The sequence below is a fragment of the Nanorana parkeri genome, unplaced genomic scaffold, assembly GCF_000935625.1.
Source record: "Nanorana parkeri isolate BGI_ZX_2015 unplaced genomic scaffold, ASM93562v1 scaffold987, whole genome shotgun sequence".
NCBI classification, from domain to species: Eukaryota; Metazoa; Chordata; class Amphibia; order Anura; family Dicroglossidae; genus Nanorana; species Nanorana parkeri.
Window position 1 is genome coordinate 388,496 of NW_017307255.1, and position 18,626 is coordinate 407,121.

An 18,626-nucleotide genomic window follows, 5' to 3' on the forward strand; every position below is an offset into this window, starting at 1 on the left:
GTATCAGTAATAGTTTTGACTGGAATTGGCCAAATCCAGGCTGATCACTAATTGTAACATGCCATTCATGCAAAGTCACTGATAGGTCCACTTTAACGTTATCTTTTGTCGATTTTAGCTGGTCTTCCGGACATTGTGCTATCTTCATTGATAAGAGATCAGATTCAAGGATTAACGCCTGACGCAATATCCCTCATTCCAGCACCAAAGTTTGCTGTAAGTAAATGTACTGAATAATTCATATTAATAAAAGGCAATTGTAACCTTTTTGTTTAACTAATGATTTCTGTAAAAATTAGAGAGGTTTCAATTCTGTTATTAGTTTGCATGAAATCTCCAGAGATTTGGAGGTTGCCATTGCTGGCCTAACCTTCTGGAAATGCTAATTGCCTGGCTGTTCCGCTGATCCGATGGCTTCAGTTTTTCCTGATTCACCACTGAGAATAAGTATGAAGATCCTTAGTAATGCCTTCAATTTTTAAGACTTTCTAATCTGCATGCATGCTGCAATTTAGTGACTGAGAAAGTAGTGAAGACAAAAACAGACGAGCAGTTAGCATTCTCAGAACGCCAGCAATATTAGCCTTTAGTATTTCTCATAGTATTTCCACATATTAGCCCCCGGGGCGCATACGTGCAAAAAAGACGATTGCGCCCATTACGCCGCACATGTTACATATCGCCGCGAACGTTGCAGTGAGAGCAATAAGTTTAGGTCCATCAATCACTGATAACACTAAACTGATGAGCGGTAAAAACGTTTAAAGTGTCGCCTATGGCCAATTTTGGTTGCCGTCGTTTTCTGCGATGTCGCGGGTGCGCGCAATTTTAAAGCTTGACATGTTTGGTGTCTATTTAACCGACGTGACCTGATCTTTTATATTTGACCAAAAAACTGGGTAATAATAAATGTTTCCTAACATAATGTTACAAAAAACGTTTTTATTTCAAAATTTTCAATAATTTTTCCTAATTATAATAAAAAATAAAACCCATAGTGGTGATTAAAGACCACCAAAAGAAAGCTCTATCTGTCCCCAAAAAATGGTATAAAATTCATTTCAGTACAGCGTTGCATGACGGAATAAACGTCAGTCAAAGTATCGCAGCGCTGAATACTGAAAAATGGCCTGGTCCGGGAAGGGGGTCTAAACACCTGGTCTTGAAGTGGTTAAAGGTAAGCTATAGCCCAGTTTTACTGAGAACATACTGAATTTAGTTTTTTTGTAAATTCTTGAAGTTTTTGTATATTTTCAAATACAAAGCATAAGATGCAGCAATACAGAAACAGAAGAATCCACAACCTACTAGCAAACAACATTAGGTACAAGGAGTCCAACCCAAACTCAGATGAAATTTGCATACAAATGGTTACTTCAGGCACAAAGCATTCCACAAAGAATTAAACTATTTCTCAAATATTTTAGGGACCTTACCCTTTCTGTTAAAGCAACCTTATACCTTGGAGGTCTTGCCCAAAAACCAAGAAGAGGGCAATAACTAGTCACCTGTATTGCCTCTAAGTTCCCTGCAGCTGATCTTTTTCACATTATTGACTTAACATGCCTTGTTCTACACTGTGCCTCAGTGGGGAGGCAGCAATCTCGATAGAGGAACAAGGCTTTGTTTTCTCATATCACAGCTGCCTTTCTTATGGTTGGTGGGGTAATAATTAAGAAGCAGAACATGCACATATATCAAGATCACAGAATGAGTGAAGCAGAAGAAGGGAGATGCTTGCATGGCAGCTCCTCAGGTGCAGCTTCCTCTCCAGCAAAGCAGTGTAAGAGTGCAGCAAGCAGTGGTGATCTTATAAAACCTCACTTCAAAACTCATAAGTAGCAGTCACAGGCAGAGGTGCCTTAGATGATCTTACACTGCAAAGGTGCAGCTGCGAGGTTCAAGGCATAGTAAGCACACTGCTCTTTTTCAGGTGGAAGTAAAGACATTTTTCAGGGTACTGCTTAAGCTCAATTAACACTTCTAGATATCACCTGTAAGATAATAAACCTTCACTTTTTGAGTTCAGGTCCATGTTAAGTGCTACATGTAATGGCATGCCAGTCAAGGAAGGAAAACAAATCTACATGGCAGGTATAAGTGGCAATACTCCCTGACCGTTTTTGTTGCATCATTCTTCAGATGCTGAATTCAGTGTGAGATATTCATTAAGCATCAAGAGAAATGTCAGTTATTGTCAAAATAGGGCTGCAGTCAAATAGCAACCTCTCGCTACCTTGACAGCCCTTCTCCATTGAATTCATGAACAGTGAAGGACTTACCTATCCTGATGTAAATTATGCATCAGGCTCCCTTTGTCTGCAGAGCACTTGACCAATGCCATGACACTGGTCATATAGGGGTTGATTTACTAAAGGCAAATAGTCTGTTCACTTTGCAAGGTAATTTGTACCTTGCAAGGGAAGCTTCCCCTTAGGTTGGTGAATGTGGTGAAATTTCACTTTGCAAAGAATACCTAATCATGTGTAAGGAAAATAAAAGAGTATTTTTTCATGATTGGGTGATAGAAGTCAGCAGAGCATCACCTTAATCACTAAACTAAGAAAAAACGTCCCCTGCAAAGTGCAAATTTCTTTGCAAAGTGAAACGCTTATTTGCCTATTTGCCTTTAGTAAATCAACCCCATAGTGTCTGCAAATACATTTAGCCAGCATTAGCCAATCAGCTCCTTACGTCTCCCGGAAGTGACCAAACAACTGGTTGCTGAAGGCAGCAACATTTGCCACAGGACAGTTATTTCAAATCATCTTTCATATTCGCTTAAAAGAGCATTATTTTCAGGATAGCTTAGGGTTGTCATCTGAGTACAAGTCCACTTCAGCATTTGAAAATGCTATGGCGATATGTGATTTTTCATCTGGATATGATGTCCCTTTAAGCAACCTTGCAAGTAAAAATAAATAAATACATAAATAAATAAATGAATACATACATACTGTACATACACACATAACCAGTGATCCTATTTAAACCTTAGTAAAACAAAAAAAAAGTGCAAAGTAAAAAAAAGAAGCCTTTTTCATTTGTAAATGACTGCTATGCTTTGTAATAAAAACAAAATGTATGTTTTTTTAAACACAGAAGAATATATAATAATGGTCAAACTAGAAAAAAAAACATTTTATTTTGTTTCAACTTCAAATATAAAATATTTGTTGCAAGTTAATATTGGCTAATAAATAAATAAATTAAATATATGTATTAAGTAAACTTCCAGTTATATGGCACCCATGGGGATCGGTTGGTGCCAGATAACTGTAGTTTCTGTTTGATTGAGACTTAATAGTAACTCTCAAGCAACCACCTCGTGGCGCCTCCCCCCTTCCCTCCGCAGCCCCATTCACTTGCCGGTTATCTTTCGCAGCCAACAGGTGGATTTCCGTAGCTGGGAACAATAGCCAGCCTGCTATTGGCTATTGCAATTTGAAATAGCCAATAGCAGTCTGGCTATTGAAACCCATTGTTTACATTCTGCTGCTGACTGAGGAATCTGGCCCCTGGCTGTCAGCAAAATGTAAAAAATGAATTTAGTTAGCAACTAAATAAATGTAGTTGCTAACAACATTTTTTAGTCTCCCCATTTTTATCTCACAACAGCAAAAAAAAATAGAAAAAATATCCTTGATTTTTTTGCCAGTTGCTTGAGAGTGCCGGTTGCTTGAATGCCGGATAATGGGGAGTTTACTGTATTTCATTATATGAAGTATTCACAAAGTTATCACTGACTCGATAGGTCAAAAGCTGAAATGTAAAAAAGTTGCTCTGGTCCACAAGGGGTATACATGTGCAGGAACTGAACTGGTAAAGGTTTGTGATGGGCTGAACACCCCCGTGTTTGGTTCGCATTCGAACACCCGAACGCCGAAAAGTTCTAATACGAACTCGAACGTAATGCAAGTCAATGGGGGTCGAACGTTGGAAAATGAAGGTCCCCTTTAAGAGGGCTTATATGCAAGTTATTGGCCATCAAAGGTGTATGGGATTAGGAAGAGTCTGGCTTAAATGGTCAGAGATTGTCCCGTTCAGGTTCAGCCTCTCCTGGACGGATGGCCGCCGGTCGGGCAGTAAAACTGCCTTATGGTGGGCGCCCATGGTGCTGGGCAGGATCATGGCAGACAGGGCTGCTTATTTCTAGTACCTGGTGGGCCAGCAGAGCGCCTGTGTCCGGCTGAGGGCATCGGCGGTGTGAGGAGAGCGGCGATGGCACGGCTGCACGAGGGTTGACTCCTCCCTCGGCGTCTGACGTCATTCCCGGCGCCTCCGCGATTGGCGGCCGGGAAGGAGGGGGCGGGCCGTTTTCTCCTGGGCATCTACAGCGTCGAGCGGCATCCCTCGTTGCCTAGCAACGTCTTTTCTTTTAAATTGAAACTGGGAGAGCAGGGGAAGCATGTGCTGGCTGTTCGGCTGATCAGTGCTGCTGCCTGGATTGGGTGAGTCCTTCTATGCTGCTTCTGAGGGAGTAAGGGGGGAGGCTGAGGTGTTGTACTGGAGGTTAGATCTCTCTGTCTCTCTCTCTCTCTCTGTCCCATGCTCTTAGATTGCCATTTTGAATCTTCGTGTCATTTCAATTGAGCCCACCAGGGGGAGCACCTATAACATGGAAAGGTATGAATTTTTTTTTTTGAATTCTAAAAAAAAAAAAAGAGAGCTTTCTGCAACTATGGATGTTTGTATTGCAGTGGAAGGAGCCTGCAAAGAGACCCTGCTTTACCCTCGGATGAGGCACATAGCCAGGAGGAGTTTACCCGCCCTAGCGGGCATACATCTAAGAAGCATAAATTTAAAAAACATCACCGCGCTCATTCTTCACCCAGGAGGGACAATTCATCCAGGGATCGGGAGTCCTCCCGAGACCCCGGCTCAAGGGCGATCCTCCACTCATACCTGTTAGTCATGCAGCGCAAGAGCACTGCCCAACAAACGGCTCCGTAGAGACTGCCTTAAAGAGGTAGCGCAGGATAAGCACCATGAGGTAAAAGAGGTGCGTTCTTATATTCAAAAGGCCGTTTCCCAGAGTATGCGGGAGTTCAGCCACTCCAGGCCTATAACCTCAAGGTGAAGGTTGTCTAGTGCCTCAGAGGAGGAGGGGGAGCTCTCATCGGGCCAGACGGGTTATCCATCCTCAGCGGAAGATACGGTCAATGGGCCGGAGGAACCGGCGTATACATTTGATTTCGCCCAGGTGCCAGTTCTGGTGCAGGCGGGGAAAGAAGCAATTGGGTGGGAGGAGCAGTCCTCGACTCCCCCGAAGAAGCTCATGAAGTACTTTCCAGAATTAAAAAGGGATTTGCCTACTTTTCCCTTTATGTTCGAGATTAAGGAACTTATCGAGGAGGAGTGAGCAAGAGCGGACAGGCGACAGACCTTCTCTAATAGGGTAGCAAAGCTTTATCCCTTTAAGACAAGTGACGTGGAGCTCTTGGAGTTGGTTCCCAAGGTTGACGCGGCTTTGCAACGCTTGGCCAGACATATTGCTTTGCCCTTGGATGACTCGGTCTCTTTCCGTGACCCCATGGATCGAAGGTTGGAGTCAGACTTAAAGAGGCTCTTTCAGGTCTCGGGTGCGGCATGTAAGTCAGCAGTCTCCTTGACTTTGGTTTCATGCACTATTCGGTCTTGGGTGTCGCGCTTGTAAGTACGATGCAACCCGGAGGAAGATATTCCCGAATTGTCCCTGTTGTTTGGTAATCTGAGGTTGGCGGCAGATTTCGTGGCGGAGGCAGCGGTGGACCAAATTAAGCTGGAGGCCAGGGCCATGTTGCATTCTGTGACAGCAAGAAGAGACCTGTGGCTTAGGCAATGGACTGCGGATGCGGCATCTAAGCAGAGTCTTTGCCTAATTCCGTTTTCTGGAAAACTCCTTTTCGGTAAAACCCTGGAGGAGGCGATAAAATGGGTGTCGGGTGATTACTGCCCCAGGATAGACGCAGACCGTGCCAGTCGTTTCGTTCTGGTCGTTTTTCACGAGACAAGTTTAAGGATGCAAGATCCTATAGGCCAGGGAAGGAGTTTTTTCGTCCCTCCTGGAGGTCGGGTCAGAATTCCTTCTCCAAGTCGTCAAGAGGAAAGGGCCCAGCGGGGGCCAAGCAGGGTGAGAAGACTTTGTGAAAGCTTGCCCGCCCGTTCAGGTCCGGTGGGAGCAAGGCTTTCTCTCTTCAAGGCTGTATGGGCGGACAGCATTCCCGACAGATGGATCCTGGACATCATCCAAAGGGGTTATCAGATCGAATTTGCAAGAAGACCTCCCTTGTCCGTCTTGGTCCAGACAAGAATACCATCCTCTCAGGTGAAATGGAATTGTTTGCGGGCCTATATAATCGAATTGCTGCACTCTCAGGCCATAGTTCCGGTTCCGGTGGCAGAAAGAGGCCTAGGGGTGTACTCCCCCTTGTTTTTGGTGAGGAAAGCTTCGGGAAAGTTTCGACCGGTGCTGGACTTGAAGTTCTTGAACACGTTTGTCAAACCTTTGCTGTTCAGGATGGAGTCCCTGGGTACCATTCTGGCCTTGGTGAAAGCCTGCCACTGGATGGTCTCTATAGACCTGGCCGATGCCTACCTGCATGTTCCAATATTTTTGGGGCATCAGTGTTTCCTACGCTTTGCAGTGGGCGACAGTCACTTCCAATTTCGCTGCCTTCCTTTTGGCCTGCCCACGGCCCCAAGGAGCTTTTCCAAAGTTCTGTCGGCCCACATAGCCCTTCTGCGAATATCAGGAATCCAGATTTATCATTATCTGGACGACCTACTACTTCTCGCCTCCTCCGCCAGTCAAGCTTGCAGACATCGAGATCAGGTGCTCCATTCCCTGGCGAAATTTGGATGGCTGGTAAACACAGAGAAAAGTTCTTTGATCCCATCCCAGAGTCTCAAATACCTAGGAATTCGGTTCGACACTTCAATTTTGAGAGTTTTTCTTCCCCGGAGGAAAATTTCACGGGTCCAGGAACAAGCCCGGGCACTCAGACGAACTCCGCAACTTTCGGCAAGGCAGGCTATGAGTTTTTTAGGCCTCCTGGAGTTGATGGTACCGGTGGTACCTTGGGCGAGATGGCACAAAAGGCGGTTCCAGGCGAATTTTTTGGATCAGTGGGATCACTTGTCCCTTACCCAGCAGATTCATCTTCCCCCAGCAGTTCGGGATCCCTTGTCCCTTCCCCAGCAGATTCGTCTCCCCCCGGCAGTTCGCCTGTCTCTAGCCTGGTGGACAGATGCTTCCAACCTTTCACCCGGCAAGCCTCTGGGAGAAGTGGACTGGCTGATTGTCACTACCGAGGCCAGCTGCAAAGGCTGGGGAGCAGTGTGCGGGCAGCACACAGTGCAAGCTCCATGGGTGGGGCAAGTCCCGGCAAGTTCCAATCTTCTGGAATTGGCGGCAATTCGGGAGGCCCTAGTAGCATTCGCCCCTATCCTTCGGCAGCGGCCTGTCAAGGTAATGTCGGACAACAAAACTGTGGTGGCCTATGTTTCCAATCAAGGGGGCACCAGGAGCTGGCAGCTGCTGAAGATTTCATCCCAGATCTTTCTGTGGGTGGAGAACAACCTTCAGGACCTGACGGCTTGTTACCTTCCGGGGTCCGAGAATATCGAGGCGGAGGCACTGAGTCGGAGGCTGCTAGACCACAACGAATGGGCCCTGAGCCATTCTGTTCTGACTCCGATTTTTGATCTGTGGGGTCTAATGGACATCGATCTTATGGCCACGGCGGAAACCCGCAGGCTTCCAAGATTCTTCTCTCGCCCATACGACCACAGGGCGCTAGCGCAGGATGCACTGGCGCAAAGGTGGGACTTCCACTTAGTGTACGTCTTTCCACCGTTTTGCATGATCCTGAGGGTACTTCTCAAGATTCAGAGGGAGCAAGTAGACGCAATTGCGATACTTCCGTTTTGGCCAAGACGTCCTTGGTTCCCGCTGTTGTGGCAGATGAAGATACTCGACCCACTCCCTCTCCCGATGAACTCAGATCTTCTGGAACAGGGAGGATTCTGCCACGCGAGCCTGGCCGCTTACATCTTATGGCCTTGAGGCTGAAAGGCATCGGTTAGAGGGCTTGCGGATCTCGGAGTCAGTGATTCAGACCCTCCTGCAGGCTAGGAAGGGTTCGACTAACACAACATATTCCCGAGTGTGGACCAGATTTATCGATATGGCAAAGAAACATGGTTTCGAACCTTCGGATCCTCCAGTGGGCAGGATCTTGGAATTCCTGCAGCAGGGATTAGATGGGGGGTTAGCCTTCAACACCCTGAAGGTACACGTGTCAGCACTTACAGCCATGACAGGAAGGAAGTGGTCGGCTGATCCTTTGATAGTGCAGTTCCTAAAGGCAGTAGGGAAGATTCGTCCACCTCGAAAAGTGTTCTTTCCTAAATGGGATCTCCCGTTGGTGCTAAAAAGCCTTCTTCAGGGGCCGTTTGATCCTGTCCAATCCTGCTCTCAGTGGCATCTTACACTGAGGATGACATTCTTGCTGGCCATTGCTTCAGCGCGGAGGGTTTCAGAGTTGCACGCTCTGTCCATGGAGGAGCCGTTCTTAGTTCAACTTCCTAACAGTATCCTGCTGAGGCCGGTACCGTCATTCCTTCCGAAGGTGTCGTCTAGTTTCCATGTGAATTGGGAGATTGAGCTCTCCACATTTCCTACCTCGGAAATCTCGGAGGTGGATGACTTGCAGTGGAAGAAGTTGGACCTGGTGGAAAATCTTTCCACGTACTTGCAAAGGACCGCGTCTTTTAGGAAGGACAAGAATTTGTTCATTTTTCCAAGCGGCTCAAAGAAGGGTTTGTGCGGCCTCTCCGAGGATTCTTTCATCATGGATAGTGAAGGCCATTTCGTTGGCGTACAGGGTCGCAGGTCTTTCCCCTCCCCATGACCTAAAGGCTCATTCCACAAGGGCGATGGCTGCTTCCTGGGCAACCTATGCCAGGGTGCCGGTGGATATCATCTGCAGAGCGGCAAGCTGGAACACGCCGAACACATTTATGCGACACTATAAGCTGGATGTTAGATTTGGGGCTGAAGTAGCAGTTCTTTCAGCTGCTCTTTCTAATTCAATTGATATGGCAGTTATGCTCTGGTGTATGAACCACCCAAGGTACCGAAGGTAAGTATACAATTTTCCGTTATATATAACTAACTCTGCTATAACTCTCTATAACTCTGCTATAACTCTCTATAACTCTGCTATAACTCTCTATAACTCTGCTATAACTCTCTATAACTCTTTTATAACTCTGCTATAACTCTATAACTCTGCTATAACTCTCTATAACTCTCTATAACTCTGCTATAACTCTCTATAACTCTTTTATAACTCTGCTATAACGCTCTATAACTCTGCTATAACTCTCTGTAACTCTGCTATAACTCTGCTATCACTCTCTATAAATATAACTCTGCTATAACTCTCTATAACTCTGCTATAACTCTCTATAACTCTTTTATAACTCTGCTATAACTCTATAACTCTGCTATAACTCTCTATAACTCTCTATAACTCTGCTATAACTCTCTATAACTCTTTTATAACTCTGCTATAACGCTCTATAACTCTGCTATAACTCTCTGTAACTCTGCTATAACTCTGCTATCACTCTCTATAACTTTGCTATAACTCTCAATAAATCTGCTATCACTAACTCAATAGAACTCTATCTGTTTAACTCCTGCAACACACTACATAGGGCCGCGGTGTCAGCTGCCTTATATACTGTAGTGTCCTGCAGGGACTTAGCTGTGAGCCATGATTGGGTAAAGTCATCATGACTTTGCCCAGTCATGGCTCCAAATGTGTACTGAGCCTTGATTGGCACAGACTTGCACCTGACCTGTGGTCAGGTGCAAGACTGTAGCCAATGACAGTTTCAGAGGGCGCAGTGCGATGTGGGATGTTCCGCGGTCGAACAGACTGCGAACATCCCGCAAAGTTCGGCGCACGTTCGAACAGCCTACGTTCGAATCAAACTTATGTTCGATTCAAACAGGCAGCCCATCACTAGTAAAGATCACCTTCCATTTATGGGGGGCCCTGTGATTTATAGTTATACCCTCATAAATACTATTTTCTTTCCTATATTCATTGAATTGAGACTATACGCTATAATAAGATGGTTGTCTTCACAGGTTGTCTTCAGCCCAGCTCAGCTCTCCTCCTTCACCAGTGATCAGGCCATGGCAGTCACTCCTGAGCAGTATGAGCATCTCAGCAACCAGCAACGTCAGGCCATCTCTAGCGCTCAGTATGAAGGGAATGATCACCAGGACCCTCGCGGTAAAGTACCATTTTACTTCTATATTGTGGTACATAAGGCTGACTCTGGTTCTAAGTTGTTCTTGGTCTGGTAAAAATGTATGGCCCCAAATCTACAGAATAACTAAGTGCAGTGTCTTTACAGATGTATGTTTTTCTTTTCCACAGGAGAGAACAACCTGGGATCAATTGTTGTCTGGAATCCTGCTATTCATGTCATGGCGCTGCTCCCATTCCTTCTCTGAGCTCCAGTATTCCAGCCTAGTTGATTGGCTGATTAGAAAATGTTTTTGTAAAACATTGCTTATAAATCCCACTTGGATTTTTAATAAAATCATACCGCTGAAAAATATATATGACTTCCTTTTCTGAGGGTTTTCCATTCTTATAAAAATAACCGTCAAGGGAAAATATCATGGGGTTCATTCAGTAAGTGATACAAGATGGAAGATCACAATCTGAGGTTTAGGTGAGTATAACTTTTATTTTTTTGTTTGTCACCTAGACAAAAAGGAGCAGTTATCCCTTGCAGTATGGGGGTAGCCCCACTGCAAGGGTTAATAAAAGTTTTTTCCTGGAGTTCTTCTTTAAGTACACATTAAGAAGAGCAGAAAATAAGTCATGAACAATGGAAACTTTTAATATCTAAAGTTAATCCACAAAGTTTTTTTTTAAAGTTTAGACATGGGGGAAAGGTTAGACCATCTGTCAGGTTTTTGTAGTTGAAGATAGCCATCAGGTGGAGGTAAATACCACAGGGAGATGTAAATTACAGACATTGACACCTCATAGAACTTCGGTCAATAAGCCAATGTTTCAGGTGCATGCAGGGTCCCTTCCTCAAGGTGACACGGCGTCAATGTATTGCCTTGAGGAAGGGACCCTGGGTGGCCCTGAAACATTGGCTTATTGACCTATGTGACTTATCTCCTGCTGACTTATCTTTAAATACCTGAGATTTTGCACAGCACCATCCGCTGCAGTCACTATGAGCAACTCTCTTACTAGTGGTCACCAGTGGCGTCACAAGCAGAGTGCGAGGGATGTGACACCAACAGAGGGGCTGACACCAAAATGACTGGCAGTCAAATTGGTGTCACCCCCTCTGAAAAGTCGGGCACTAGGTCATGGACCAAGGGCCTGACAGCTGCACTAGAGAGGAGGGGACTCGGCAGCATTCCTTATTCCGCCAGATGAACATCCCCTCCTCTCTCTACCGGCGTCCATCACCAAGATGGCCCCGGCAGTTAAGCGTGCATGATGTCATTACGCGCGTGTGTGATGATGTCCCAGTGGGTATACTCGGCGGCCGCTCCAGGTGATACCCAGCCTGGGGGTGCCTCTGCGGGTCACAACTCTGTATTGTGTGCTGCTGGTATCTACATAAACTCAACTTTTTATAGTTGTCCGTGCCCACCTTTTGGTTCCCTTCTTGCTTAAAGGGGGTTGGAGGAGCATGAAAGTGACATCAATAAATATCATATTCTGTAGCAGAGTGAGGAGAAGATTAGAACATCTGTGAGATTTGTATTACTGTTACTGTCCCCTTTACCTCATTTATTCCAAAATGGGGTCACAACACATTCCTGAGAGAGGTTCTAGATCTTCTCTACAGCAAAAAAATACGTTTTTGCTGCAGTCAGGTTTTAAATATTCATTTTGAGTGACATAAAAGTTGTTTCACATTTATACAATATTTATTTTTGTGAATTTAATATTTTGATGGGGAAATTAATAGGGTCAAATTACCAATATATATGATTTACATCACTAGAATTTTCTCATGAAATATTTAATTCACAAAACATAAATATTGCATAGCTGAGCTGTGGGACTGGTAATTTGTTGCATTAAATAACGATTTATATATGGGAAGTTTCTGTTTCTTATAAATTTGTATTTACCGCCACCTCAAATGCTCCTTTTTTGAGTAAATCTGGTAAATAGCAGAGGTGGTTGTAAATACCAGACATGGGCACTTAATAGAGCTTCACAATATAAACCAGTAAAAAATATGTGATATTTGAGTGAAAGATAACCTGTGCAATAATCTTTTGTGAATTGATTTTTGCATACATTTTAACTGCAGGCAGAATAAAAGTTAATCCTTGAAGTGGGGCTGTGTTTTTTTTATTTTAGACCCTAGACCAAAACAGCAGAATGAAAATGAACCTTTGCAGTGGAACTGCCCCTGCACTCCAAAGGTTAATTTGTTTTGTAATGACAATCTACAAACACACACTTCTATATAATTGCAGGATTTTTATCATTTGCGTACCTTATTTTTCTCTTCTACGCCATCATTCTCACAGTGGCCATTTTAACTAAGGGCAGACTAATATGGCTTTCCTGGAACGCTGGCACATATGACTAGAACATGTAACCATGCTGATCACCTCAGGGGAGGAAAATTACTGTCTCTGAGATCTCATGAGATTACAGATGAGATTTCCAGCAATGCTCTGCTGTTGTAGCCTTCCCAGGATGCAACACTTGGGCACATTACATCATTTGTGCCAAAGTGGACCAGGAAGTGGAAAAAAAGACATAGTGAGTAAAATAAATATATGTTTGTTTAACTAATGAATGTAAGATGATTTCATATGATCATGCAGAGCAGTATGCTGATGGGATTGAAATGGGGTAAATGTCCACTTTAAATTAACTTATAATATGGTAAAATACAGCCAGTGAAACAAATCCAAAAGCGCTAAAGTTGACCAACAGAGGAAATTGGTGCAATCGAGGTTGACTAGGGGTGCTGCCCCACTTCAGCTTGGGAAGCTGCAACACTATGGGAAAAGGGAAAAGAGGAGGGCGCCCACCCTAGTTTAGAAGGTTTTTTAATAACACGAATAAAAAGAGCAGGGTAAAAACATACTCACAAACGTAGATCAATGAAAGCTTAGAAAACAAGCTTAAGCAATATCTGTAAAACGGCTGCACAGATGCCTGTGTGTCAGCACGGGACTCCTTTGATGACGCGTTTCCGGGGCCCCCTTCGTCAGAACATAACCATTGCCTCACTCATACAGCTTTATAAAGGAAGGTGTGTTTGATGCAGACCAATGAGCAAAGCTCTAAGGTATAAGGACCCGCCCATGTGGGCGGCGGCAGATTGTCATAACTGAATACATCCATTCTTGCGGCTGACTCCACTCAAGTGGGTGGAACGCCGAAGAGCCAATCGGCGGCCTCTTGGTGATGTCCGGCCCTGACACTCTCACACACTGTGCTCGCCGTCCAATCAGCAGACAGAACGATCGAGCCAGCCAGCATGAATTTGCTGTGTGAGAACGGGGAATGAGAGACAAGTGAAGCATAACTCCGGGCTCTGGACTTGTATATACAGAATGGAACTGTAGAATATCAAAAGCTGTATGTGTGGGACTAAGGACCTAGACATAAATATGCTAAAGTCTGCTAAAAATACAAGAAATATTGGAACATGATATTAAAAATATATATATATATATATATAAAAAAGTGCGTTAATTACTCTTATAGCAAGTAGCTAGATTAGTGATCAATATAAAAAACATAATTGGCAGCTGAGTGCTCATAAAATCACAATGAAGGATATATGCATGAATGACAAAAAGATAACAAAAAAATGGGAAAAACAAAGTAATGTTGAATGAGATCACAGTGTGCCAATGAGATAATATTCAACTCTCAGGACTATGACCTATAAGTCACAGGCTCAAACTATATAAAATGCAAGCCGCCAAATGAGAAATATGAAAAAATGGATGAAAATATGAATTAAAACATGAGTAAAAGCATGAGTAAAATTGTAAGGTTTCCAACTAGATGTGGACAAGGAAGATCTCTCTTAATTGTTATTTGTCCTAGGGGAACATAGGATTTGTCATAAATGGATACTGTTTACATGAAGATGACACTAGAGGCAAACTTGTTTGCATGAAAAAGGGGGGGAGGAGCTGCAATGGAATTAGAGTGTGGGAAATGTTTGGCCATATAGGCTGCTAGGTCGTCTAGCGATAATTGAGGCTTTCTTAAGGAATTATAATGAAGAAGCTATTTTGAGTCCCTCATTGAGACCATTGGGCTGGAAACTATTGAGGGAGTAGATCCAAAAAGCCTCCCTCTGGCACAGCCTCTTGAATCTAATCCCCTCATCTATATTTTCTGGAATAGCCTCAATGCCAAATACCCTCAAACCTGATGGGTCAGATTTGTGTGATTTTAGAAAATGTCTGGGGACAGAATGGTCGTCAGCCTTTTTCAAAATCTTCCTTTTATGCTCACCAAATCTAGTTCTCAAGGTTCTAGATGTGCGTCCTAGATACAATTTCCCACACGGGCAGAGAATACCATAGATAACATACTGTGTAGCACAGTTGATGACATTTTTGATGGGATAACTCTTGCCTGATGAGTTGGACACTTCTTTTTTTCTATGCCAGAAAAAGGGGCAAGCCCCACAATTAGCTACATTACACCTGAAACATCCTACCTGACCGAATAGGCCTTTAATTCCATGAGACATATTAATGGATTTTAGTTTGTTGGGGGCCAGAACGCTACGAAGGTCTTTGAGCTTTTTAAAAATTACATTCGGGCGTCTTGGGAGAGAATTTTTTTAAATAGTGTCCTCTTCCAAGACACTCCAGTGCTTCTTTAAGATTTTAGAAATATGGAAAGCTCCATCGTTATATTGTGTGCAGAAGCTCAATTTGTAATCATCTCTATGTTTTCTTTTACTCTTAGGCATAGGTCTGGAGTGCTTATCAAAGGACATCATAGCCCTTTTCTATACATTTTTTAGTTAGCTCTGTCCCTAAAGTCTTATAATCCGACTCCAAAGTGCACGTGCGTCTCAATCGGCCGAATTGGCCATCAGGTACATTAGAAACCCATCTAGGATGGTGGTTGCTCTTAGCATGCAAGAATGAATTTCCTGCTGTGGGTTTAAAATGTGTCTTCGAGATTACTCGGCCTATTTGATCCGTGCCTAACTCTAAGTCTAAAAATATCAAGCTTGTGGCATCGATGACATGTGTAAATTCTAGTTTAAACGGGTTCATTTTGCAGTGCTCTAGGAATCCAGAAAACTCCTCCTGTGTGCCATCCCAAATCATAATTATATCGTTAATATATCTGGCATAAAGTACTAATTTAGATCCAAAAGGATTATTAGTCCAGATAAATTGTTCCTCCCAATATCCCATAAAAAGGTTAGCGTAACTAGGAGCGAATCTTGCCCCCATAGCTGTACCTTTCAGCTGAATAGTAAAATACAGCATAGTATTACACTGAAGAAAGGAGGTGTCCTTTTTGTGTTCTAGCCAATGTGATATTTCTATGAAGCTGGTGAAAGGTAAAGACATGTGATAACGTTTTGTCATTGATCCCTACTGTGAGGTAAAATAACAAATGCTAATAAAATAGCCTCAGACAGCTTTGTGAAATGACCCTTCTATTATTCATGAAAGGAGTCAATAGCACTGTACAATATAAAATGGATACTTCTGTATGGCAGGACATTGATTGGTTCTGATACAGTTAGGAGATAAACGGGTTTGTCCTGAAATGTAATTGTCAGCCCTATAGTGTTTTAGGAGTAAACTGTAGCAACCAATAAGCAATTTTCTTTCATTGTTCTGTTAAAATATCAAATCTGATTGGTTATTATGGGTTGCTGCACATATCTTCACACTTTTAAATAAGGTTATTAAATCTTATTTTGTATTTCTAAATAGGTTTATTCACCTCCTTTTCAACCCATTCTAAATTATAAGTCTAAATGAGAAAACATTCCTATAGTCTATTTTTATATTTTATTTTAGGATTGAGATGAGATGATATTTTAAGGTTGAGATGTTCCAGGTTTAGATGCTAATTGAAAACAAATTTGACTTCTTATAATTATATATTCTAGAAGCAGGTCTAGCCTAAGCACACAGCCCACACATTCATTTTATTGATAATCTCCCAGCTAGAGAAGCACTTAGCTTCATACATCCCTCAAGTACATAACTCAAGTGGGAAAAAAGGATGTTTAGAATCTTTGCTCACATTACCTCACGTCTGAGAGGAACTGGCTTGCTTTTTGTGTCACTGCATAAGCAGCTTTTGTGGCTACCATTCCTGGGCCTGGCTACATCTCTTCGACAGACTGAAGCCAACACATTAAAAGAACTCATAGAGTCCCCGCTGTGAGGGAAGCCTGACGAGGGAGAATTATTCTTTAGGAAACATCTGTGACCCTTCATTGTTAATGCTTTGGCACAGACTAGTGACCTTTAGGTCAGAGGAGACCTTATTCTCAAAAAGATGAATTTACTAGTCCTATAGGGCCCTGTTGTGTGTAGGCATATGATTCTATGGAATTGGCCAATAAATATTATCACTTTAAAGTGACACTAAACTCATGAGTTAAATCTTACAAATGCCCTAAAGTACCTTATATATTAACAAAAATGTATCTAATTTGTGTATCACTCGACTGTAGATCCTCAAATCATCTCTGAATTGGTGCAGTCACTGTCCTTTCTAATGAAGGGTGGCTACTTTTGTTCCGTATGGTCCCTGTGTGTGTTGTAAAGTAGCCACCACTACAAGCTCCCTCCTGTGATGGACTACAATCGCAATACAAATTAGTAAACTAAACATGAGATTGTAATCCATGACCGAAGTCTCCTTGGAGTGGTGGCTACTTTACAACACACACAGGGAGTGATACACAAATAAGATATATTTTTGTTAATATACTTTAATGCATTTTTAAGATTTAACTCCTGAGCTTGGTGCCACTTTAACAGTGATGACTAACATGGCAAAAGTTTCTAACCTTTTTAACCTTTTCTAAAATATCTCTGGTATCACATGTCTGGTATTACTACAGTTATTCAGTTCAAAACTATTGGTGGCTTATATTTAATCATAGGGAATTTAGTTAAAATATCCTTTAGGATCCAAAGTGTTTTTTAACAAAATAAATATATTCTAGAAAGAACAGAAAGGTGTGGTAAATACTGTACATGTTAGAGTAAATGAAAACACAAACCCTTTATAATGGTCTCTTGTTAAGTGACCAAAGCTAGTCAACTAGCAGTCTACACTGTGAAGTGCAATAGTTTACTCACTCATTGTTGAGTCATTGATGTGGATCATTTCTGATCCGCTGTATCTCTGCATACAAGTTTCCATAACAAATGAATGTACTGGTTTAGATTCTTATGAAATCATAAACTTTAACAGGGTTATTCAGAAAAGGGTGAAGAGTTTGGGGAAGGCAGGAGAAGTGAACAATCTAAGACAACATAGCGGATTTGGAAAAGTTCTCCAATTCAGCTCACTTTCCAGTTCAGCTATGTTGTCCTAGATTGTTCACTTCTCCTGCCTTCTCCAAACTCTTCACCCTTTTCTGAATAACCCTGTAAGTGAATCTGTGTCCAGACTATGCACACTAAAAAAGTTACAGTAGCATCTAAAGCACTTTAAAACAAACCTCTGAAGCTATAGGCATTTAGAGAAATGCATATTCAAATTCCACAACAGAGGCACTGAAATCCTTTTTTCCCCTTATTACTTTCTATTGCAGCAGAATCTCAGCAGCCTGCCAACCCTCTAATGTAAACACATCTAATGTAAACACATAGCAGGTCACTTTTAGCTGTTCAAAAATAGTTAAAATCCGCTTTTTATAGTTTTTTTGTGACCTTTGAGAATTAAATAATTCACAGCACAAGATATATAAGGTTAGGAATCGCTTATTATAAATTCTGCTTCTTAAGAATATGTAAATAATTTAATCCCCACAATCTGGACACAGGTGCACTTCCAGGTGTATGTAAACCTTAAGCCCCTATGAGGGGCGTAACTAGAAATCACAGGGCCCCATAGCAAAATTTTGTATGGGGCCCCATGATTGCTAGTTATGCCACTTGCAGAGCCCCAGCGGAGAGTGACCCTGCAGAGCCCACCATAGACTCTCTACAGTGGGCTCTGCAGGGTCTGAGATCTCTTACCTGTCAGCGCCTCTGTGGTCGCCGGGCCCCGACTCCTGTTCCGTCCCCGGGCCCCGACTCCTGTTCCGTCCATTGTGACCTGAAGGTGACACTATAAGACACTATAAGTATAGGTATGCTTAGTCCTCTATAGCTTCCCTAAGTCAATTTAATACCAATTTTCCATTCAAGTACATCTATATGGATTAGGTAGATGTTTTAAGTTAAAGTGTATATATAGCCAAAGCTTTTTTTTATTGAAAAAAGTAGTGAGGTATAACTAGGTGAATTCACCCTCTCTATATGTCCTGGTAATCACTGTCACCAAAAACGACTTCCTCTCACTTCCTTGTTGACCAATATTAATCAATGCAATCAG

At 42.8% G+C, this 18,626-nt stretch overlaps 2 protein-coding genes across 2 annotated transcripts in view; one reads left to right on the forward strand and one right to left on the reverse strand.

Annotated features, from left to right (window-relative positions):
* Positions 1–10,516, forward strand: part of STRC (stereocilin) — a 40,490-nt gene extending 29,974 nt beyond the window's left edge. Inside the window, exons 26-28 of the mRNA XM_018566907.1 lie at positions 119–216; positions 10,145–10,292; positions 10,440–10,516. Coding sequence (XP_018422409.1) covers positions 119–216; positions 10,145–10,292; positions 10,440–10,516 — 323 coding nt within the window. The remainder of the gene's footprint in view (positions 1–118; positions 217–10,144; positions 10,293–10,439) is intronic.
* A 2,914-nt stretch (positions 10,517–13,430) lies between these two features.
* The window catches only part of CKMT1A (creatine kinase, mitochondrial 1A), a 22,987-nt gene continuing 17,791 nt past the window's right edge, over positions 13,431–18,626 (reverse strand). Inside the window, exon 9 of the mRNA XM_018566908.1 lies at positions 13,431–13,557. Coding sequence (XP_018422410.1) covers positions 13,431–13,557 — 127 coding nt within the window. The remainder of the gene's footprint in view (positions 13,558–18,626) is intronic.